This window comes from Physella acuta, unplaced genomic scaffold, assembly GCF_028476545.2.
Source record: "Physella acuta isolate Inbredline_101_S28 unplaced genomic scaffold, ASM2847654v3 ptg001115l, whole genome shotgun sequence".
In the NCBI taxonomy this organism is placed as follows: domain Eukaryota; kingdom Metazoa; phylum Mollusca; class Gastropoda; family Physidae; genus Physella; species Physella acuta.
Window position 1 is genome coordinate 43106 of NW_026732632.1, and position 20221 is coordinate 63326.

The 20221-nt window shown below is 35.1% G+C and overlaps 1 protein-coding gene across 1 annotated transcript in view; it reads left to right on the forward strand.

Annotated features, from left to right (window-relative positions):
• LOC131955918 (serine-rich adhesin for platelets) overlaps positions 1–20119 on the forward strand; it is a gene marked incomplete at its 5' end in the record, with an annotated part of 58827 nt that extends 38708 nt beyond the window's left edge. Inside the window, 11 exons of the mRNA XM_059320237.1 lie at positions 2527–2613; positions 9591–9666; positions 10076–10259; positions 10867–10991; positions 11318–11401; positions 12365–12505; positions 13157–13232; positions 13649–13675; positions 15029–15143; positions 16932–17083; positions 17428–20119. Of these exons, the coding sequence (XP_059176220.1) occupies positions 2527–2613; positions 9591–9666; positions 10076–10259; positions 10867–10991; positions 11318–11401; positions 12365–12505; positions 13157–13232; positions 13649–13675; positions 15029–15143; positions 16932–17083; positions 17428–17578 (1218 nt within the window). The remainder of the gene's footprint in view (positions 1–2526; positions 2614–9590; positions 9667–10075; positions 10260–10866; positions 10992–11317; positions 11402–12364; positions 12506–13156; positions 13233–13648; positions 13676–15028; positions 15144–16931; positions 17084–17427) is intronic.
• Positions 20120–20221: the final 102 nt, after the last annotated feature.

Genomic DNA, 20221 nt, shown 5'->3' on the forward strand with positions numbered 1-20221 from the left:
ATTACCACCACTACTACTACAACTACCACCACTACTACCACAACCTCCCCCTCCCCCTTTTGATGCCGTCACGTGACCTAGAGTTTTGAAAACAAACGAATCATTGTGGGTCCCCCAGCTCCCCAGGTAGAGAGGGGTGGGGTGGGGGGGAAGTGGGAACCAGCTGTGAGCTCTGACCCCAGTCCTGCTCGTGCACACACCGACTCTGGTGAGTAGTGCCGCTCTCTGCTGACTCGACGGCTGGGATCTGGGAACGTTAGTGGTGATACGTGGATCTCAGTGGTGATACGTGGATCTCAGTGGTGATACGTGGATCTCAGTGGTGATACGTGGGTCTCAGTGGTGATACGTGGATCTCAGTGGTGATACTTGGATCTCAGTGGGGATACGTGGATCTCAGTGGTGATACTTGGATCTCAGTGGTGATACTTGGGATAGGATCAGTCGATCTCAGTGGTGATACTTGGCATAGGATCAGTGGATCTCAGTGGTGATACTTGGATCTCAGTGGTGATACTTGGATCTCAGTGGTGATACTTGGATCTCAGTGGTGATACTTGGGATATGATCCCGTTGTTTTTATTTCCTTGAACCCACCATGGATCTACATAAGTAGTTTTTGTTAAATCGCAGTGAGTAAAGGTGTGTATACATTCTAGTTGTGAGATATCTAAGGAGGTTTAACCTTACAATGAATCGATCAGAGAATTGTTCTTGTCACCGTATATGACTTGACAATGTCACTGTCAATACCGTCCTGACATGTCAAGTTTTGGTGATCTCTACATTTACAGAAGTCACTGACTCAGACCTTCTAGCACGAGTTTCTCTTCTAGCCTCTATACTTTTCCTTTGTTCAACTCTTAACGTCTTCACTTTAAACCTAGAGCTGCTCGCGTTTGGAGCTGTGAACATTGTTAGTCACGTGACGGGCCCTGGTGTCTGATAGAACTTGTTAGCAGACGACACAGTCAGCCATCTTGTCAGCAAACTGTCACAATATTGAAGGAGCCAGTGGTCCCCATGTAGTTCACTAAGTACCCGTGTCCTGTTATGAACTCGAGGTTCTCACATTGTGGTCTGTGTCGTAGACTAGCCATTACACCTGGAGGGTTGAGGTAGAACACCTTAGTGTGGAGTACAATGAATGACCTAGTCTTTACACCTGATGGTAGACCACCTCAGTGTGGAGTACAATGAATTACTTAGTCTTTACACCTGGTGGTAGAACACCTTAGTGTGGAGTACAATGAATGACCTAGTCTTTACAGCTGATGGTAGAACACCTTAGTGTGGAGTACAATGAATGACCTAGTCTTTACACCTGATGGTAGAACACCTTAGTGTGGAGTACAATGAATGACCTAGTCTTTACAGCTGATGGTAGAACACCTTAGCGTGGAGTACAATGAATGACCTAGTCTTTACAGCTGATTATGGAACACCTTAGCGTGGAGTACAATGAATGACCAACTTTGTAAACGTCAGTTTTAAACCGTGTCGTGGCTACAGTTGTCTGCTTTACCAGACATTCTGTCTATGTTGACATTAGCAACAAAATGGCGCGGGTCTGTAGTAAATGGTGAGCGGTAGAAAGGTGTGCTGTGCTGGTATTGTGAGCGGTAGAAAGGTGTGCTGTGCTGGTACAACACACCCTACACGTGCGCTTGTGTGTAGCGCGAGTGAGTTCAGGTTAGATACAGCTGTGGGGAGAAGACGATCCTAGCACTTTCTTTACGTGTGTGTATATTATTTAATCATGTCTTTCTGAGTAACTTTCTTTACAATGTGTTTATAGTTTATATTATTTAATCAACCCATGTCTTTTTGAGTAACTTTGTTTACAACGTGTGTATATTATTTAATTAACTCGTGTCTTCCTGAGCGTGTTTAAATATACCCAGCCATTTGGTGAAACTTCTGACGTCACAGCTCATTACGTGTTGTTTACATTTGTTTAATTGGCCGGTATGATCCTTAGGCTGGGAATAATGCCGTGTTTATGTGTTCAGTTTAAACACTCAGTTGATGATGTTTGACATTTAATCGTGTACAAACACACACACTTACATACAAAAACACATACACATACATGCACGTTGATTCTATGGCGTGTTCTGTTGTTGTTTTGTGTGTCTAAGAATTTTTTTAGTGTTAGTGTTAGGATTTATTGATGTGGGTTGTGGTTCAAGTTTAGAGTTAATTACTATAAATATCTATGCCGATATAATCTCGTATTATTGATGTAATTACGCTTAATCTTCCAGTACAATTTCTATTGATAATCTTAATCCTATCAAGAAGACACGCGGTCAATTGCCGGACACTAGATTTTGAAATAGTTGTGTGTGTCCAGTTAATTCATTCCACAGCTTAACTCACTCCGTCATTTTTTGGGTTACATGTCATTTTTGTGACATCTATACGTGTACAAACCAATGACATTGCCACCTATATGACATGACATAGTGACATCCATGGTACCCAGGTAAAGACCTATCATAACAATTTTATTTCATTTTTCAGAGGGATAAGTCCGCCCTCCCCGCCCCTAAATTACCCACAATGCCTTCATATGATGACATCACAGATGAGGAGGAACTCCACAAGTTGGTGAGTTCATTTAGTTGTCATTTGGTTGTCATTTGGTTGTCGTTTGGTTGTCATTTGGTTGTCATTTGGTTGTCGTTTTACTTAACTAGATTGTCATGTAGTTGTCAGTTTGTGTTTTTTATTAGATTCCTACAAGCCTATAAACAAACATACATACACAAGTACGTGCAAAAATACACACTCATAATACCCAAACATTATACATAGATCACAAAGAGGTTACTAAATATATTTCGTGTCGTTGTTATAAGAAGGTGGGGGGGGGGGGGGGTGGCCTAGGTGAACAGGTCATTTGACCCACATCTTACAACATCCGGGCATCGTTTCTTGTTTCTCTTTTAGCCGTGTCCAGGTTTGTTATCACACCCACCCAGCTTGACCTGCGACCTTGAACTTGTGTGCACACAAGGGTGGATTATTTATTTAATGTGTCTGGACACCCCGATACAGTCCGTTATGAAGGTGTCATGGTGTTTTGAGTGTAGGTGTCTCTCCTGCTCCAGCCAGGATACAGACCGTTATAAGGGTGTCACTGTCCGGACACCCCGATACCGATATAAGGGTGTCATGGTGTTGTAGGTGTACATTGTACTGCCGCACACCCCTCTACAGTCCGTTATAAGGGTGTCATGGTGTTGTGAGTGTACATTGTACTGCCGCACACCCCGATACAGACCGTTATGAAGGTGTCATGGTGTTGTGAGTGTACATTGTACTGTCCGGACACCCCGATACAGACCGTTAGAAAGGTGTCATGGTGTTGTGAGTGTAGCTTTCTCTCCTGCTCCCACCAGTTGTTTGTTGCCTGGATCTCGCATGTGTTTGTACACCAAAGTTTATCATTACAAAAACTCAACCCGATATCTCAAGTTTTCAGCTGCGCAAGCAAGCCGAATCTATTTTTAGATTCGTTCCAGTTTTCTTCATGTTCCTCCACAACAACAAAAATATTTAATATTTTTTTTTACGTTTATTTTATTTTGTTTCAATTCTTTTTAAGGAGTTCTCAATGTTTACTTACATTTTACTTCGAGGCTTAATTCTTGTATATTTACTTGACAAAAAAACTGATGCGTCTAATACCTTGCAGTTGCGACACCTGAAGGTTTACTAGATTTATCTTTAATTACCTACCTGCTATGAGTTGCCTCCCCTCAGACGTCGGATTATTTCCCCTCATTACCTACCATCACTTATTCCTCTTAGATTTGAGCTGAACTGCGTTCAAATATGCACCTGCTTCTAGTGTGAGTAATTCAAAGTGTCAAACTAATTTGATTTAAAATAAGTGAAATTACCGTAGATCAAATTTTAAAGGGATTACGGTTACAGCTGCCGGTAAACTAATCCAACTATTTATATTAAAAAGCTTGAAAGCTACTTCATCATTATGTCTGTAAAAATCAGTTGTGTAATCAACAAAAAGAATGGCGCTGTTATAATGGTGAGGGGGGATGATAAGTCCGCCACATAAAAATGTGTAATGATTATTTTAGCTTTCATCCGTTTTATGATACGTTTTACTACAGTTATTAATTCCAGGTGTCAAAATAATTTAATTAAAACAGCAGAAATAAGGATGGATGAAATTTTAAAAGTATTAAGGTTCTTGGTATGTGCATGAAATTAATGGGCAACGGAGCAATCCTTGTGTCGTGGGTAGGGATAGTTTGGATAGATTTAGTTCAGTTTTTGTCAGTGCATCTCATATATTAGCCTACACTACTAGTATATAGCTTGTGAGTACACCTGATATAGTAGCCTACACTACCAGTATATAGGTTAGTGCACCTCATATAGTAGCCTACACTACCAGTATATAGCTTGTGAGTACACCTGATATAGTAGCCTACACTACCAGTATATAGGTTGTTAGTGCACCTCATATAGTAGCCTACACTACTAGTATATAGGTTAGTGCACGTCATATAGTAGCCTACACTACTAGTATATAGCTTGTTAGTGCACCTCATATAGTAGCCTACACTACCAGTATATAGGAAAGTGCACCTCATATAGTAGCCTACACTACTAGTATATAGCTTGTTAGTGCACCTGATATTGTAGCCTACACTACTAGTATATAGCTTGTTAGTACACCTGATATAGTAGCCTACACTACCAGTATATAGGTTGTTAGTGCACCTCATATAGTAGCCTACACTACCAGTATATAGGTTAGTGCACGTCATATAGTAGCCTACACTACTAGTATATAGCTTGTTAGTGCACCTGATATAGTAGCCTACACTACTAGTATATAGCTTGTTAGTGCACCTCATATAGTAGCCTACACTACTAGTATATAGCTTGTTTGTGCACCTGATATAGTAGCCTACACTACTAGTATATAGCTTGTTAGTGCACCTCATATAGTAGCCTACACTACTAGTATATAGCTTGTTAGTGCACCTCATATAGTAGCCTACACTACTAGTATATAGCTTGTTAGTGCACCTCATATAGTAGCCTACACTACTAGTATATAGCTTGTTAGTGCACCTCATATAGTAGCCTACACTACTACTATATAGCTTGTTAGTGCACCTCATATAGTAGCCTACACTACTAGTATATAGGTTAGTGCACGTCATATAGTAGCCTACACTACTAGTATATAGCTTGTTAGTGCACCTCATATATTAGCCTACACTACCAGTATATAGGAAAGTGCACCTCATATAGTAGCCTACACTACTAGTATATAGCTTGTTAGTGCACCTGATATAGTAGCCTACACTACTAGTATATAGGTTGTTAGTGCACCTGATATAGTAGCCTACACTACTAGTATATAGCTTGTTAGTACACCTGATATAGTAGCCTACACTACCAGTATATAGGTTGTTAGTGCACCTCATATAGTAGCCTACACTACCAGTATATAGGTTAGTGCACGTCATATAGTAGCCTACACTACTAGTATATAGGTTAGTGCACCTCATATAGTAGCCTACACTACTAGTATATAGGTTGTTAGTGCACCTGATATAGTAGCCTACACTACCAGTATATAGCTTGTCAGTGCACCTCATATAGTAGCCTACACTACTAGTATATAGGAAAGTGCACCTCATATAGTAGCCTACACTACCAGTATATAGGTTAGTGCACGTCATATAGTAGCCTACACTACTAGTATATAGGTTAGTGCACGTCATATAGTAGCCTACACTACTAGTATATAGGTTAGTGCACGTCATATAGTAGCCTACAATACCAGTATATAGCTTGTCAGTGCATATAGTAGCCTACAATACCAGTATATAGCTTGTCAGTGATCTTCATACAGTAGCCTACAATACTAGTATATAGCTTGTGAGTGCATATAGTAGCCTACACTACCAATATATAGCTTGTTAGTGCACCTCATATAGTAGCCTACAATACTAGTGTACAGCTTGTCAGTGATCTTCATACAGTAGCCTACACTACCAGTATACAGCTTGTTAGTGCACCTCATAAGGTGGATAGATTCGGTGTATTACACCTCATAATTACATGCTAGCGTACATTACAGACATACTTTAAGTATATAAGATGTATAGCAGGTATAGCGGAAAACATTAGAGGTTAAGACATAGACACCGATCCAATCTAACAGTTTAATCTGAACAAACAAAAAAACTTCTTTACAGTCGTGGTTAAAATCTAAACACTTTAGGTCGTTAAAACTGAAGTTCAAACGTCGTTGCTGACTAGTTTATGTTGACTAGAGAAAAAACTAATTCGTATTTCAAGCATCAAAGAGCAGCTTTTTTTAATGTGCTCAAGTTACTTGCGGTGAGCAGTATTCAATCCTCTGATACCCCCCTCCCCCGGACCCCACCCCTATGTGTGCCAGCTTACCTTTTCAACGTGTGCTTACCTGTTCCTTGAATTCCTGGCCGATGGCGTGTTTTGTTGAAAGCATTGTGTGCATGTCGCAATGTTAGACGAGCGTGGGAATACACCGGTGGGGTAGTACTCACTTCTGCTAGCTCTCTGGCTGGGCTAGAACAACACGACTGGGGAGGGGGAGGGGGTCTCTTGTCAGGAGCATCGGGGGGGGGGGGGGGTAGAATTGACGATAACTTCACCGAGTCACAGGCGGTGCAAGATGGTGCGGCTTAGTAGAACCGACGGCGGTGCGCAGATATCAGTGTAAACCATTGACGGCGGTGCGCAAATGTCAGTGTGATCCATTGTCGGTGGTGCGCAAATGTCAGTGTGAACCATTGTCGGCGGTGCGCAGATATCAGTGTAAACCATTGACGGCGGTGCGCAAATGTCAGTGAGAACCATTGACGGCGGTGCGCAAATGTCTACATGTAGCATTGTCGTCACATCGAGCCTGTCCTAAACCTGTACAAGAACCCAGACGTCAACCCAAACGTTTGCTAAGTAACAGTTTTAGGTTAGATGCTCCTCGTCACCAGCGGACTTTAGTACTAACGAGTACATACATGTTTACATAGTACACATAGACTATATATATATATATATATATATATATATATATATATATATATATATATATATATATATATATATATACATTAACACATAGATATATAAGTATTTATACATCTGTTTACTTATATAAACAAGAAGTTTGTTTATGAAATTTATAGGATAGTAAATTGCGTATTAAAAATAGGAATAAACTGTTATTTTTCTGTTATTTTATTATTTGTCGTGAACTTAACGTGCAGACAGCATTTTATTCCGAAATATTTGTTGTTTTTTTAGAACTATAGATTTTACTATGAACGCCTGTGATTAAAATACCAGCCTGGAGCTCGCTATGTGAAGAGACATTAATAGGCTGCGCATATAAACAAACTAACCAAAAAAAAATTATGCTAGTTCTATTTCATTGGAGATGTTAACGGGCGAGTTAGGTGGGGGGGGGGGGGGAGAATTAATTTGAGAATCTCTAGAGTGCAGCGGGGAAAAGGGAATCCATTTTTAGCTGCCAGGTAAAGATGAGCAGACTCAGCCTAAATAAAAATGTAATGTTGCCAATTAGGCTTTGTGTGTTATACAAAAACTAAGAAATAACATTATTTATTTAGTTCACGGATAGCTCATTCTTATGTAAAGTAGCTAAGTCCACATCTTGTACTATTTTTCCTATAACATATAATCAATGTGTCTATAATTCACTCAACTACGCATCATAATGTTTTTTTAAAATGCTAAACAAATGGATGTCTCAGTACACCCAAGAGTTAGATCTTGTCTACAAAACAATATCATTCATTGTTGGCTTCACTTTTTATAACCTTTTCATTTGTGACCTTTTACTCTGAATATGTGCCAGTAACGTTCCGAAGGGATTCTCTGTGGGCTTTAGTAGGGGTTCTATATGGGCTTTAGTAGGGGTTCTATGTGGGCTTTAGTAGGGGTTCTATGTGGGCTTTAGTAGGGGTTCTCTGTGGGCTTTTTTTATGGGGGGGGGGGGGTAGAATATGGCCTTTTGGGTGAAACTACATGGGCTTTTGTCAGGATTCTAAGTGGGTTTTTGTAGGAATACTATATGCGATTTTGTGGTTAATATTTGTGTAGAAATAATGCTATGCATTATAAACCTAGACCTAGAGCTTATGATGTATCAGATCAGACTTGGGCGACACAAAATTTGTGGGCATTAAAAAACGTGAGTTGATGATATTTGGGTACCCTCCACAAGTAACGTAACAAGCAGGCAACTTTCCGCTAGGTGCCAGAGTAAGTTACTTCCATCATTACTGCTGTGTGTCAGAGTAAGTTACTCCCGTCATTCCCGGCGTCAGCTAGACGAGCTAGAACACAATTAACGAGTACCCCTAGCCCCAGGTAGTAGCAAAAAGGTGTTGACCTCTCGGGGTGTATGTCACGTGGTGCTGGTGTATCGGGGATGCCGGGAATTCCTGCTAGTGATGTATGGGGCTTTTCTTGTCACACTCACACATACACTATGCACTCATAACGTCATACTCTCTTCCACGCACACTCAATCGCTCACATGTAGGTGACGCTCATATAGGGCGTACATGTGTGTTTGCATATATATATATATATATATATATATATATATATATATATATATATATATATATATATATATATATATATATATATATATGTTTATATCTTACATCTTCGTATACCTTAATGCATATTATATACACAACACACGTATTAATGGGTGTGTATATGTGTGTAGCAGTGTGTACTCGTATATGTAGTTGTGATGACAAGCGTTAGTAAGGACACGACGTATAATGACGCTACTTCAGAGGCGTAGCGACCCTTCCCGGCGCCCGGGGACAAACTTCAAACTTTCAATCTGGCGCCCCCCTTGGGAGCAAATTTTTTATTTGCACCCCCCCCCCCCCCCCACTCAAACTTTCGATTTACACCCCCTTCAAACTTTATATTTGCACCCCCCCCCCCTTAAACTATTTATAATGCAAAAATGCAGCTAAAATGACATTTTAATTTGTTTCTCCAACCCATTTTGGCGCCCCTTAAGGTCGGCACCCGGGGACATATGTACCTCCCCCCCCCCCCCTCGCTACGCATCTGCGCTACATCCCTATTTTGTTTAGGTGATACCTTTCATCATTTTAAATCAAAGTGACGTTTGTGCTCACGCGAAAGTTGTGTTTTTTTATACACCTATCTCCTTGTGAATCCAATAAGACGCTAAGATAATTTAAACTATTTTAATTGGCTGATAGCTTAGTGTAGTTTAGTGAGCCGCTTAATCTACCCTGACACGCATCTTCTCTGGTACCCGTCACATTAACAGGATTCGTTTTTAGAATTTCTCAGAGTCGCATTCTTTAACTTCACAGAAAATTATTTTGTAAGGCGGCTTCCATTGGTGATCTCTCGCTACAGTTAGTGTGTCTATAACAGTAAATTATCATCGGTATAAATGTTCATTAAATGAGTGTCATTGTCACAGTCTCTGTTATCATAAATCTGAGGGTTGTCACTATTCACAGATGAACAGCACAGAAGATTTTGAGGAGCGAAAAAAGATCAGGTCGAGATTACGAGAAATCCGAGATAAACAAAGGGGTAATTACTCTTTCAATTTAAAATTACAAGTAAAAATTCATGATTGTGTCCCCGAAGATATTTTGTTTTAAATAAGATTCATAGCTTAAAAGTTATCTTTTTTTTAAATTGTTATTTATTTGTTTGTGTGTGTGTGTTATTGATTTTTTTTTATTTCTTTGTAGAACAAATAATTTTCTCTAATTTCCAAAATGGCGTATTATACAGGCAACTTCATTTTAGTATTTTACAAATCTGTAAGGCATTTTAAATCAGGATATATGTTGATTTAATGGAAAGTCTATATGCTTTTGATTTTATTCATCCAAAAAGGAAATTTTAAATAAATGATTAACCAGATTAAAAATTGATTAAATATCAAATGCAAAAGGCCAAAACTAACTGAAGTTTTAATATGTTTTTTCAACAGAGGACTATGAAGCCAAACGTAAACAGAGGGAGGCAGAGGCTGAAGATTTGGTAAAGAAAAAGTTTGAGAAGGCTGAGGAAGAAAAGAAGAAAAAGATGGAGGCTTACAAGCAGCAGGCACCCACACATGAGAGAGAGAGCAAATACCATGAGATTTCACAAAGTCTGATTACAGACAAACACAAGTTAGTAGATCACAGACACAAAGTCTGATTACAGACAAACACAAAGTCTTATCACAGACAAACATAAAGTCTTATCACAGACAAACACAAGTTAGTAGATCACAGACAAATGCAAGTTAGTAGATTACAGACAAACACAAAGTCTGATTACAGACAAACACAAGTTAGTAGTAAAAACACAGACAAAATCAAGTTAATAGTACAAACACAAAGTCTGACAACAGACATACACAAGTTCAAACACAACTTAGATCAAACTATAGAAAACATATAAAATCATTGTAGAAAAACAATTGCCTGATGCTATCTATGGTTAAAAAAAAAAGAGATGATCTTTTAAAAAACAAATAGGTTTATGTGTTCACATTTAACAAGAAGCTTTTCTAAAATAAGCTGTGGTAGACCTACTCAATTTCTTTTTCTTCAAAAAATGAACACTTTTTGCACAAGTATTATGGTCTGCGCTTGACTTTATTTAAAAAATAAATGCAATAAAGATAGTTGTATTTTGTGAATTTTAATTCACTTACACTTTAAATTTACTTGTCTTAGTGAAAGTTGACCTAAAGTAATTTTCCTTCACTGAAGAGTTCCTTTTTAACCCCAGGGCAGCAGAGGATGAGAAAGCTGCCAAGTTGGCCGTCTACTCCCACATAGCTGAGAGCACAGGGCCAGGTGGGGAGAAGACCGTCACTAAAACCACAACCACATCTTCTTCAGAGAAAACTCCAGGTGATCACATCTACTTCTTTACACTTCTATTTTTATAATCAATGGTTTAACTAGGTCAAACTATTTAAACTTTGGTTTAAAATATCCATGTTCATTAAACTGCTGATACAAATATATTTAAAACTTTGAAGAAAATCGTTTTCTCAATATAAATATTTGTTTATATCTTTTTATATGATGAATTTTTTGAAACTGAGATAGATAATTATACAGAGTGAAGGCAAATCAGGTTATTATTGTAGTTATTTATGTAAAGTACTGGTCTGTCTGGTGATGTTTGTTTGTCCAGTCACATCCAGCTGATTTAACCTTTTCTCTGTGAGCAGGTGGGACTAGGACTACCACAACAACAACCAAAACTGAGACGTCGACAAAAAGTTTTGGTGGCACATCTTACGGCAAACCAGCAGGTAAAATCTATAGGCTTTTGCATGTTCCTCCAACTTAATACAGCTGTAAACACAGCATTAAAACAACTTCAAAAACAGCTGCAAAAACAGCATCGAAACAGCTGTACAACAAAAATAAAAATGGCTATTAAGCCCAATTTAGAAACAAATGACAAACTACTTAATATTTGTGGATTATATAGAGGTGACATTACAGTAAAGGTTTGTTTTAAATGTCATACAACCAATGTACAAGTGACATTGTGGTATACATCAAGGTAAATTGCCTTCTGAGTAAAACATGGTTTTTTATAGAATATTTTTGTGACACAAGATTAAATCAGATTCTGAGATTTTCAGAGAAAAAAATGCTGCCATTAAAAATCACATGTCTCTAACTGAATGAATAACTTGATGTGTTGTATGTGTTTGTGTGGGGTTGACCAGCTAGGTAGTGGTTTCTTGTGTGGTTTCTTGTGTGGGGTTGACCAGCTAGGTAGTGGTTTCTTGTGGTGTGTCTTGTGGTGTGTCTTTTGTTTACACCTAACAGCATGACATGTTTCTAAGATACCAGGAACAGAAGCCAAAGTCAGAGATGGAAAAAAAATTTAACGTTGGAATACTAGGGTCATAGGTTTTCCCATTTTAAATTTATTTAAAAAACATGAAAGTCTTATTAAATAAATTTCAAGAAATTAACAAAACAAATCATTTTGACTAAGTTTTTTTTTAGTAACAACAAAGGAAACATTATCTAAGTCCTTTGCGTTTCTTATTTTAAAAAAAGATTTTAAAATATAATTGAAAAAGAAATTTTGAGAAACTTTAAATCTTTAGACTTTGACTTATCCTGCAGTATATTCTCGTCCCATAATTTGTGCTCTCCTGCTTCAAACTTAACATGCTAAACTATATCATGTCTATCATCATTGTAATCTTCATATGTCATCATCACCATCATTGTGATCACCATGATCATCACAGAGGAGACAGCTCAAGAGCTAACCCAAAGGTTAATGAGTGCGTCAGGGCCTGGCGTCTCAGGTCGTATCACTGTAAAGACAGAGTCCTGGAACAGTGCAGATGGGAAGGTGCAAAAATCTGAAAAAATGCAAACATGGGGAGGTAGTTTCTTTTTTCTCTCAAACTTTTCCAACTCTTCCTAGCAACTGTTTCACACTATAATATATTCATCTCAATTAACATATGATAACCCAGTAATACAATTATTACCCAGAAACCATTAATGAATCATAATTGATACTTATTAACTAATAATATCACCCAAAATTTGATAAATCGTTTGCTAGTTGGATTCAAAAAATTGAAGAGGGGGGAAAAGGTTGTAAAATTTTCTTATGACAAAATTTTGTGATGAAAAGTCCTGGTGTGTCTATCTGGTCATGAGTGCCCTGACCAGTGGCTACTCACAGAAGGTGTTTATGTCACCTAGACCTGTGGAAATATTTCCATGGCTACATTTGTTAACTCATCCATATCAACACAAGTGTTTGATTCATCTGAAATATCTTTTTCCCCATTGGTTTGAATTTTTCTGCACTAACCCAAGCGCTGCATGACCTATCTTGAAAGTCCCCCTCATCCTGAAATTATTTGGTGATAGCTACTATTTTATGTTTTGGGTGAATTAATCTTTGAATGATGCAATTCCTGAATGTATAGAAATTAAAAACTAAATTTAGCTGCATGGACTAATTTTCTAGTAGCATATCTGTTTCCACAAAGTGAAGATTTCTGTATTGAAATGTGTTCCAGCCAAACCTCAGAGTGCCATGGCAGCCTTCAAACAGATGGATAACGCCAACGCCCCCGCTGGTGGAGTCAAGCCTAAGTATGACCTATTTTATTTCATGTTGTCTGCTATACCTAATGTAAACACATGAGTTCTTAAAATAGGTTTATTTTATTTGAAACTTCTTTTAGTATACTAAGCTCAGAGGTAATTTTTAATTGTGTGTTTGAGTTAAGATAAGCAAAGGTGGTGGATGTAAGAGGCGTTAAAGTTAAGTTTTGAGCTCCAGTTCATATCATTAATTCTAATTTGTGTACAAAGTTCTCCTATACAAAGCTAATTTAAATATGACATTCTTTTAACTCAGCAATTTGTTTCTAGCTCAGATGTAACATGCCATTCAAATGTTTCTAGAAATTGTGGGATGGGAGGGTCAGATGTTTGTGTCATGTGACAATAATAATATGTCATGTGACAATAATGAGCGTGTTTAAAAATTGCTTTCCAATTTCCAGTGTTTTCAAACAAGTCCATTTTGATAGGTAATTGTTGTGTTAACCAAACTTGCTTTACCCATACACATGTACTTCATTCTATGATACTCAATGCTCTAAATACTTTTGTATTTTAACATGTATGAGACAAATTCTTCTATCAATAACAACATATCTATGAAGTCACATACACAAATTCTTCTATCTATAACAACATATCTTTGAAGTCACATACATAAATTCTTCTATCTGTAACAACATATCTATGAAGTCACATACATAAATTCTTCTATCTATAACAACATTTCTATGAAGTCACATAGAAGTCATATATATAAATCATGTCTATTGTCATATTTCTAACACAGCTTTAACTTGCCTATAAAGCCTCTAGTCTACAAGGTATAAGTGTCTATATACCCCCCCCCCAAATTATAAGTGTAAGGTTAACAATATATTTGTTTTCAGCATAGATATTGAGACAGTGCATGTTATATTACAGTTGTCTTCACTGCTTTGTGTTTCAAGAACGCCAAACATTTTAGGAACTATCAATTGTAAAAGAAACTATGCTTCAAAAATTAATAATTACATTAAAAAATAATATTTTATGGCGCATCTAACAAGAAAGATATATAAAACATATCCCAACAATATAATGCCACCATATGGCTCTGCTGATGTATCATTTTAACCCTCTACAGTCCAGCATAGAAGGAGAAAAATAATTTTGTTCTAAAAAGAGTAAACTTTATTTTATTACTATTGGCTATAAAAAACAATGTTGGCTCATCAACATTAGGATATGTATGGTCTATAAACATATGCACATAAATGTGTGTGTTTATGTATGCATATACACCTGCATTTATTTATAATTCTAATGCCAAAACCCTCAGTATAATCAAGTAAGCTTTACTGCCTTATTTATTAAAAGAATTTAAATTTGGCTTCTTTAATTGCTATATTTTATTATAATACATTTTGGGAAAAATTTATATTATTAAAACACTCTAGTTTTTAAAAAGTTAAATTATATTTTTTGTACTAAGGCTAAAATTATGAAACTCACAGCTGTTGAATATTGGGCATCTTTAAGAGGTAAAAGTAAGAATGGTAATATGTCTTAATCTAACCATACTAAGCTCGTAATTTATTTTAAGTGTAAAGAAACTAGACACTCTCTTTAGGTTTTTTGTGTAAACTGTTTGAATACACTACCATTACCATGTTCTAATAGCTTTAAAAAAAATGCAACACTTTAAATGTTATAGTTTACTAAAGATTTTATTTTCATTTTATATTTTTAATATTCAATTTTTTTAAACAAAGTTTTTCTACATTTAGTTTAGTATGCAGGAAAAGTTTCCATTTAAAAATATTGATGTTCTCTCCCCTTAGTGGCCTTGTTACAGTTTCCCTTGTGAAGAGAGCGGCCACTACAATGAAACGTAATGTAGTAGAAATTAAGGAAGAAATTCTCAATTTCTGCCGAGCTAACACTGCAGAATATGAGGTAGACATTTATAAAACCTGGGAACCTTTGCTTTTATATTAGCACTAATTTCTTCAGAAAAATATACCTTTGAACATATGAATTTGAAACTTACATTTTATTTCACAACTGCTTTGGGAATAGTAAGTCAAACTAAAAGTTCAAAGGTTAATTTTCCTGAATTTTTCTCAAATTTCAGTTTCTAGCCAACTTGGATCTTCAACCTACAGAAACGTCTCTGTTCATTCAGCTTGCATAATAAATGATTCTGTAATGATTAATTTATATATTCTTGCACTATTTTCTTCCCCCCATCTCCTTGCACATCTAACTCTCCCGCCCCCATCATCCAGAGCTGCACTGGCACGCAGCCCCTCTGCTATCAAACAAGTTCTCTTGGACTGGACCAAGGCCATGACTAGAGAGTATCCGGTAAATCTACAACACACAAAATGGCTGTTGTTTATTCCTCATGTATCCACTACTAACACAAATAAATAAATCTGCATGTAACTGGTTTCTTGCTTATACCCATCTAACATACAGGCGTGTTGTCATATTAATAGACCTGGGCTCAACTCTTGACTTAAACTAGCTAATGCTAGCTGCTACACTACTATCTATATCATTTTTTAAAATTAATGTTCTTTTCTTAAAGACAATCCCATATAAAATTAAAATTCATTCAAATAATGCCTCTTCTTATGTTATCGTACAAACATATTTTATTCTGGCTCTTCTTAAAAAGCAACAAATTTGTGATCTAAATGTGTTAAATAGAAACTTCAAAATATCAGCTTAAAAATAATCTGAATTTATTTACTGAATAAATTATGGAGAAGGGTGTGAAAGCCTTGCATGCTATTGTTATACACATTAAATTTAAAAAAAAAAAAAAAAAGTTTTATATTTATTTTCTGTATTTGCATGAAGAAAGAATTTACATTGGTTTAAGCTGAAGGCTATAAAATAGATGAAAAACTAAAAAAGCATGACATAGCTATCCATGAATTTGTTTTCTGTATGTTGATTGTTAAATATTCTGATAGAGAGTAAACATGTCTCTTAGATGCAGTGTTGCTTGCTCTTCAAAATTTTTATTTTTTTCTTCACAAAATTATAAGAACTTGGGAAAGAAAAAACTCAATTATAATGTACTTTTATACCTTTAATTTTTATCTCTTAACTAAACATAATTTTTAATTTAAATAAGATTAACTAGGGGTATTTGGTTTAACAATGAAAGAGTAGTTGTTATTAGTGAGAAGATTTTTAAAAAATTAACCAGTTTTGTTTAAATTAAAAACAGTTTGAAACTTGCCAGATTTGAAGTAACTTAACATTGGTAATGGGAAATAATGCATTCTTGAGTCATTTTATGTTTGTGCTTTACAATTTTATTTTTGAAATTGTTGTTTGTTCCTTTGCTAAGCTAGTTATAAAGACATGATAGTTTGTATTTTATTTAAGTTTTAATTTCTTTTTTTGATTTGCTTAATGTAATGTGTGATTTTAAACCTTTCCTGAATGTATTATATTAATAATATTCGTAATATCTCATTTAAAGATTGCAAGCTAAATATTAAGTAGTATTTAAAGCTATTTGTCTATTCAAATTAGTATTAGTATAAACGTAACTAAAGTTTGATTCTTAAAATTGCATAAGTAAATATTGAAAATAATTTGTTATTTTGCCCACATTTAAAATGAGCAATCACAATATTTTATATTTTTGTTTTGAACATCATTCAACAAAAGTATAACTGTTACAAAAAGTTGAGATTGAATGTTCAAATATTTTGCTGACAGAATGTTGAGATCACCAACTTTTCCTCAAGTTGGAACAATGGAATGGCCTTCTGTGCTCTCATTCATCATTTCTTCCCCAATGCTTTTGATTTCTCTGCATTGGATCCCACCAAGAGAAGATATAACTTCACACTGGCCTTTGACACTGCTGAGTAAGATCAACATTTCATTTACATTTCTTTTATTTAGCTAGTTTTACAGATCTTTTTCTGGCAATTTAATAAAAAAAATTTAAGTTTCTATTTATCTAATATTTAATTGTTTAATTATTCTATTAAATATTTCATTGCTGACTTGTTGACTGCTGTTCAATAACACATCATTAAAATAAAATAAATGTTTTGATTCAATTAGTACAATTAAAAAGTACCAATCTAATTTCAATGTTGAAGTTTATTTTTTGTACCTGTATTTTAAAATACATCAATTAATTTTGTCGCACTATTTATCAATCCAATTGAGTTCCCTCATGTGTTATTATTTTATTGAACTTCAGAAAAGAAGCTGACATTGCTCCCTTGTTAGATGTGGATGACATGGTGAAAATGAAAAACCCGGATTGGAAGTGTGTGTTTACCTATGTCCAAAGCATCTACCGCCATTTGAAAGACCATGAGAAAAACAAAACAGCTGCTGTTGAGCAGTAAATTGTTAGAATAGTATATTTATGATCAGGGCACTAGAGAAAAAGTTTCATTATTCATGTAGAATTGGTTAGCATTTATTTCTAGAATTTACCTCGTCAAAACCTATATTTAAGGGTTTGCTATTTTTTTTAAATAAAACTATGGAACCAAATATTTATTTTGAGTTCTTTTGTGCAAAAAATTGTGTCAAGACTGCATTAATATAGCCCAGTGATATTTACTTTATCTGTGTGTGAAAAAGAATTGGCATATACTCTCATTTGTTACTTAACAAGTGATTAGATATTTTTATTTTTCCATATTTTTATTTCACCTGGATAGGCTTAGGTTTTGTATCCCATGAGTTAGAATGATCATGAATTTTCTCACCAGTATAACACAGCATTAAGATCTGCAACACTCAGCATTATTCCAGGAGAAAAATTCATCCTGTGTAGAGCCGCTAGAATATTAAATAAGGTCCTCATTTGCAAGTTGTATATCGTCTGTTACATGTATAATTATATTAATATTTATGCTTATAATTTGTTGTAACTTTTGTACATACAAGTTTTCATTTTTTGCAAGCTAAATGCATAAAATACATAACAGTAATTTTGAAAGATTTTTTTCAGAGGAAGAATATATGTGGTTGACTTTTGTTTGTATATGGTTGATCAGATCAAACTCTTTGATGCCTTGCACTGAAAGCTTTAAGAAATGATGCTGGTTTGGCCAACTATGAGATCTGGAAACTTGCAGTAACAGGTCCATAAGTTGGTTTTAATTCGATGGGTAATGGCTGAAAGTAACTATTTTTTAATAGGCTTTTATGTTATGCAATAAAAAAATATTTTGACTATTTCTTAAACTGCATTGTTTTAAGAAGATCATTTTAATGTCCTAAATGAAAATTTGTTTATATCTGAAAGGCTGTGACAGAGAATAACTTACTTTGTTTTTCTTATCTTCTACTAAATAACTTGCAACCAAAATTATCCTGTCTATACACTGAACTTGTTGGAGAATGTGCATCTATGAATGTCTAAAAATATAACTTGTACTATAGCAGCCTTTAACATTGCTTTATGTAAATAATAAATTTAAAAGAGAGTTGTTGATATATCTTAGAGATTTGTTTTTGACAAATACTCTTGTTTTTTTTAATCTACTGACATACTCTGGCAATATAAATGAGAAGATCTGTTGTGGAGAGATTAGCTAGTGCAGCTTGTCTACTAAGTTGTGTGTTAACTGTAGCTTGATCACTGGATTATGCAACTTCTTGTTTGTAAACTCAGTTTCCTGTGATAGATTAGTTTATGGTGTGACACCACTTTAGGTCAGAGTAGGAATAAAACACCAGCGTCTAATATAGACCAGTTAAAATATCTTTGCTAAGACTGATGTGTCATTATTTGTATGCAGGTGTTTTTCAGTCATGAATTACCAAAACTCACGACATCAATGGCCTAAAGAGGGCGCCATGTTCTCTGTAACAATTGTAAAAAAAAAATATTATTTTATTTCAAATGTTTATTTAGCTATTTTATATTTCTTGCTATTTGTGCATGTTGACAAATAACACTTTCAAGATTTGTGAGCTTTAGTGTCAATCAGTTGATACACGTATTTTTTAACCATTTTTATTTCTTTGGTGCTTTATTTCTACACTTTAAAAATTGCATTAATAATTGGACAAAAATGTTTTGATAAAGTCTTCTTACTCATGTAACTTAAAGAAAGAAAACAAAGGTCAAAATTTTATTGCACTGCAAAAACTATTATTTCAAGGTTTAATAATAATTTGAAATGCTACCATCTTGTGAGGGCAAACACTAATTGATTATATATCATCAATGCAGCCATCCATTATAAAAATATTTATGCACAAAAATATGACCTGTTCTAATAAAAGCATATTGTAAAATATCCATTAACTAATTAGAATAAATTAGATGCAATAATTAGCCATTTTATACTGTGTAATTCACATGTAGTTTAGGGTTTGCCTGTGCAACAATTATTTGTTTTTAATTTAATAATTAACTTGGTGTAGTGGCACAAACTGCACTCTGTTCACCTTATTCTCTAGCAACTTGAGTTGTCTATCTTTACTAAAATGTGACACCATGACAATACCATCACCTCATGAGATTGACTATAGTCATGTGACTGTTCACCTTATTCTCTAGCAACTTGAGTTGTCTATCTTTACTAAAATGTGACACTGACAATACCATCACCTCATGAGATGGACTATTGCCATGTGACACCTCTAGAGTGACAGCTCTATCATCTGAAATTATTTTATAAGTTTCTGTGATTTTATCTCCAAAAAATATAATTTTTTTTATATTTATCTGGAAAAAAAATGTATTTGGCCAATCAAATAGGATGTAGTATTTAACAGTTGTAAGATTAAGAAAAAAATTTAGGCAAATTAAATAGGCTGTTGTAAATAACAGTTGTAATATCAGGAAAAAAACTGTTTTCAAGCCAAGTTAATTCAACTTTTGTCTGTCTTTCGTTACTATAATAAACTTACATTTTAAGATTTTATTTTGTGTTGTTTTGTTTTTAAATGTGAAACTTAAGTTTTATTTTATAGATATTTTTTTCTTGTGTGCTTTAATAAAACATCAAAGAATTCTTATATTTAAT